Raw genomic sequence first — 5,000 nt, 5'->3', positions numbered from 1 at the left:
GTTTGGTTAACAACAATCACATGGATGACAAGCACTTGAAATACTGCTTGATAAAGAAGGGGGCGTAACGCATAAGCACTGCAGTTCTTGGTTTTAGGTCCCCAGGTATCACATGCACAACAAAAAGGCTGAAAATGATATGAAAATTAATACCACTATCACAATCAGCAGTGTAAAAAGAAATACAAAAAAAGAAATAGCAAATACACGTAAGTAACTCACGAGTAGGTGCAAGGTACTGCTAACGTAAGCAGGGTCAGTGGCAAAATGACCGACCACCTACTTTACAGGTGACAGGTAAGGGTATACCGCCTCACATGCGCTTTACATTTGAGGGAGAGCGAGTATAAATAACTTTCAAGAATATATACCTAATATATATAGATTACACATTTCTAATCATGCTTGTTTATAACCAATGTCATATTACCGTATGCAATTTACGAAAACCCTTTACATTGCCCCTTATTTAAGCTAAAGTCATCTGAATTTAGTCAAAAGTAAATTGCAAGAGTAATTATTTACAAAGGACATCTACTAAGGATGTCGGCACCCACATTTTCAAGACCTTTTATATATTCAACTCTGAATGACTGACCCTGAAGACTCAGCGCCCATCTCATGAGTCTCCCATTTGAATTCCTCATGTTACGCAAGTATGTTAAAGGCTGCTGATCCGTCTGAAGTACAAATTCCTTACCATAAAGATAGCTTTTAAACTTATTTATTGCCCATATGATTGCAAGCAATTCCTTCTCAATCGTTGCAAATTTCTTCTCTCGTTCTAGGAGTTTACGGCTTGCATATGAAATTGGCATTTTTGTACCATCAATATCCTGTAGTAAAACAGCACCTAAGCCATTATCTGACGCATCTGTTCGTAAATAAAAAATCTTAGAATAATCAGGCAGACATAAGATAGGGTTTGACATCAGCTTAAATTTCAGTTCTTCAAAGCTTTTAATTTGCTTGTCAGTCCAATTAAGTTTATTACATGAAAATTTTCTTAACATTTCATTCATAGGAGCAGCGATATCTGCAAACTTATGAATAAATCTTCTATAAAATGAAACCGTTCCCAGAAAAGATCTCAGCTCCTTTTTAGATTGAGGCAGAGTCATAGAAGAAATTGCTCTTACTTTCTCTTCTAATGGTTCTATTTTGTTATCCCCTAGGTGAAAACCAAGATATTTTATTTTAGAGAAGCCAAAGAAGCATTTCTTAATACCAGCTGTTAATCCATGCTTACGTAATTTCTCTAATAATGCCCTCAAATCCTGTAAATGTTCATTCCAATTAGTATTGTGAATTACCACATTATCAAAATAACATTCTGTATTCTTCAGACCATCAAGAACCTTACGCATAAGTCTAATAAAGGTAGCACAAGCGGTTTTCAGACCAAAAGGCATTCTAACAAATTGCATTAGACCTTTGTTGGTTGCAAAAGCTGTATACATCTTTGACTGATCTGACAGAGGTATTTGCCAATAACCTTTTGTTAAATCAAGCTCTGAAAAATACTTTTTGTTTGAAAAGTTACCCAATGCACCATCAGAAGTTGGCATTGGCTCACAATCAAATACAGTAATATCATTAAGTCCTCTGAAATCTAAACAGATTCTAAAGGATCCATCAGTTTTCTTAACAAGTACAACTGGTGAACAATAAGGAGAATTAGAAGGTTCAATGATTCCCATTTCAAGCATTTTATCAATTTCTTTGTTAAAAGTATCTACCAGATGATGAGGAATTGGATAAGGTTTCTTAGCGATAGGAGTCGTCGTTTCCAAATTAATTACATGTTCTATACTAGAGGTATAGCCAGGTTCATCTGAGAAAACGTCACTAAAATCTGCTATTATATATTTCAAGTCCATTATCTGCCTTTCATTTAAGTCTTCACACAAATTAAGACCATTAATAGTTTTAGCATTACTAGTATTAGCATTACAATCATCAGTTTCTAAGTACATAACTTCCTTATCGTCCTGGTCATCATCTTCCTCCACCACACAAAGTTTAACCACATTTTTCAGAGAGTCATTTCTACGATAGTATTTCTTCAACATGTTTATATGAAAGAGCTTAGCCTTATTTCGGATATTTACTAGATAATCAACTCCGTTTTCTTTACTCTCAATCACAGGATACGGTCCACGCCACTGCATAATCAATTTATTATTGTCAGTAGGCAATAGTACTAAAACTTCATCATTCGCAGTTAGTTTACGATTTTTAGTTTTCACATCATAATACTTTTTGTAAGATCTACTACTGATTTCTGCGTTAGATGTAGCTAATCTCGCAGATTCCTTCAAACGCGATCTTAGATCAGTTATATATGCATAAACATTCTTAACATCAAAATTCAAATCTTCATTTGACCAGAGTTCATGCAAGATACTAAGGGGGCCCCTTACAGGTCGACCATATAGTAGTTCGAATGGAGAAAATTTTAAGGAATCATTAGGGATTTCTCTATATGCAAATAAGATAGCAGGAATATATCTATCCCAATCCTTCGGTCTGTCTACACACAATTTCTTTAACATTGACTTTAGCACACCATTCAGCCTTTCTACAGCTCCATTACAGCTGGGATGGTATGGGGTTGTATAAAGAGCTTTAATTGAGAGCAATCTGTTTACTTCTGCCATAAGATCAGATCTAAATTGAGTTCCTCTATCTGAAAGCATTTCCTTTGGAATTCCAACCCTAGAAAATATTTCTACTAAAGATTCTGCTACGGTGACTGAATCAATTTTCCTTAAGGGGACTGCTTCCGGGAACCTAGTTGCATAATCAATTAGTGTAAGAATGTATCTGTGACCCCTGTCAGAACAAGGTGAAATAGGTCCAACGATATCAATGGCCACTCTCGAAAAGGGATCAGCAACAATAGGAAGAGATTTCATGGGCACTCGGCTAATGCTGCCTTTAGCAGATACTTTTTGGCAAACATGACACGACTTGCACTAACGTTTTATATCAGCTCCTACACCAGGCCAAAAGAACTTCTGAAATACTTTAAAACTAGTCTTTCTATGAGAGAAATGACCGCCAGTTAAAGAATCGTGAGCCAGGTTGAGTACCTTGTCTCTGTACATCTCCGGAACCACAAGCTGTTTAGTGCCTATTTCGTGCAGGTTTTTACTTTGGATACAGACTCTATAGATCAAACCGTTACACATTTCATACTTTACAGAACGGGATTTTACGTTTTCCTTTTTTCCGCTTTCTAATTTCTCCCTTATCATTTTTAAGGTCTTACAGGATTTCTGTGCTTTGATTAAAGAAGTTTTGTTTATCTCAATACCATTATCGGCAGGGCATTTTAGTTTTGAACTTGTATTAGGTTTACTCTTATTTGCTCTTGTTTGAACAACCAATGACATCTTTGGCGCTTCATCTATAGAATATCGACAAGAATTCTCGCTACATACCTGCTTACTTCCAGTGTAAAAGGGAAATGTAGGCTTGTCAGGGAAATTGGTTAGGTCACAGGAAGGTGGCTTAGGTAGGTCACAGAGGTCAGGATCTTCAGGGGGTTTACAGGGGTCAGGACTAACGCAGGATGTTAAGGTAGCCACATCGGAAGTAGCAGGACTTGGGTCTTCAGGACAGGATTGGTTCGGGATCTTCACACCTGGAACACATCCTATTAGCACTTCTGCAAATTTTATCGGTGCAGCTATAGCGTTTGCCCATCCAGTAAAGAACTTGCTCTTTATGAAACACCTGATTTTAGGAAAATAATTTGGTCTACCCAAATAATCATAAACCTTTACCATTTTACCTAATTTATATTTAGAATTAACCAAAGAGTCTTTAACTATTATAGTTGAGCACCCAGTGTCGAGCATAACTTCAACAGGCTTATGAAATTGAAATCCATTAGAATCAACAACACAACTATTAGGTTTAAGTTCTGCCTCAAAAACAAAATTAACTTTATCATTAGAAAAAGAACTTTTACCTCTGAAATTCCTTGGATTATCAGGGCAGTTTGGTTTGATATGTCCGTTTTTACCACAAGCATGACAAACAATTTCATCATTAGTTCTCGTATCCTTAGACTGGCTGAAAGGTTTATGCTGAGGAAACTTCAGTGCTTTGCCGCGATACAAATGAGCACTTCTATACCTGTCGGCTGCTTCGGCCATCTCAGTTGCGCTGGAAAATTCGCGTTCTTTGAGAAAAACACGTAAATCAGAATTACAACTACAAAGAAACTGTTCCCTAATCATAAAATCAAAAAGAGAATCATAACTTTTACGAACACTACTAAGAGAAATCCATCTTTCTAAATATTGCTCCATTCGGACTAAAAGTTGCACATAAGATTCTTTATCAGTACATTTAGACTCCCTAAATTTCCTCCTATACATTTCGGAATCAACCGAGTAACTTCTTAAAAGAGCAGACTTAAGTTTTTCAAAATCATTAACAATTTCTTCAGGCAGAGATACATATACTTTAAGTGCACGGCCTCTTAATAAAGATCCCAAATATACGTGATACTCATCTTTCTTCCAATTATGCAAGAGAGCTAAACGTTCAAATCTAAGTAGATAAGAATCTATATCATCTTGCCCGTCGTTAAATGTAGGAAGTCTAAGGCCATCATATAAATTAGCATTTACACTCTTACTCGCACTTGCATCATCAACCGTTTCACTTCTTTCGCCAGGAGAACGCAATTCAGCTAAATGCGATTCATGAGCTCTACGCTTCTCCGCTTCTTTTAACTCGAGCTCTAATTTCTTAATTTCTCGTTCAGCTGCCCGCTCTTCCCTTTCGGCTTTATCTTTAGCTAATTTCTGCTCTTCTTCAACTAATTGCTGAACTGCATCAGGGCTCATTCCAAGCGCCTGAGCTTCTCTTAAAATATCAACAAGAGAACTCATGATGCAAGTTACAAAAAAAATCACAATTGCACTAACGCAATGATAATTTACACATCACACCGGACAAAGACTAACACGGCGGAAAAACAA

General features: G+C 36.6%; 1 protein-coding gene across 1 annotated transcript in view; it reads right to left on the bottom strand.

The window, feature by feature from the left end:
* Window positions 1-4,910, bottom strand: part of LOC125028638 — an 11,248-nt gene extending 6,338 nt beyond the window's left edge. Inside the window, exons 1-3 of the mRNA XM_047618111.1 lie at window positions 3,980-4,910; window positions 3,447-3,649; window positions 36-128 (exon numbers count right to left, since the gene is read on the bottom strand). Coding sequence (XP_047474067.1) covers window positions 36-128; window positions 3,447-3,649; window positions 3,980-4,910 — 1,227 coding nt within the window. The remainder of the gene's footprint in view (window positions 1-35; window positions 129-3,446; window positions 3,650-3,979) is intronic.
* Window positions 4,911-5,000: the final 90 nt, after the last annotated feature.

The sequence above is a fragment of the Penaeus chinensis genome, chromosome 9 (assembly GCF_019202785.1).
Source record: "Penaeus chinensis breed Huanghai No. 1 chromosome 9, ASM1920278v2, whole genome shotgun sequence".
Taxonomy (NCBI): Eukaryota; Metazoa; Arthropoda; class Malacostraca; order Decapoda; family Penaeidae; genus Penaeus; species Penaeus chinensis.
This window is presented reverse-complemented; position numbering and strand designations above follow the sequence as displayed.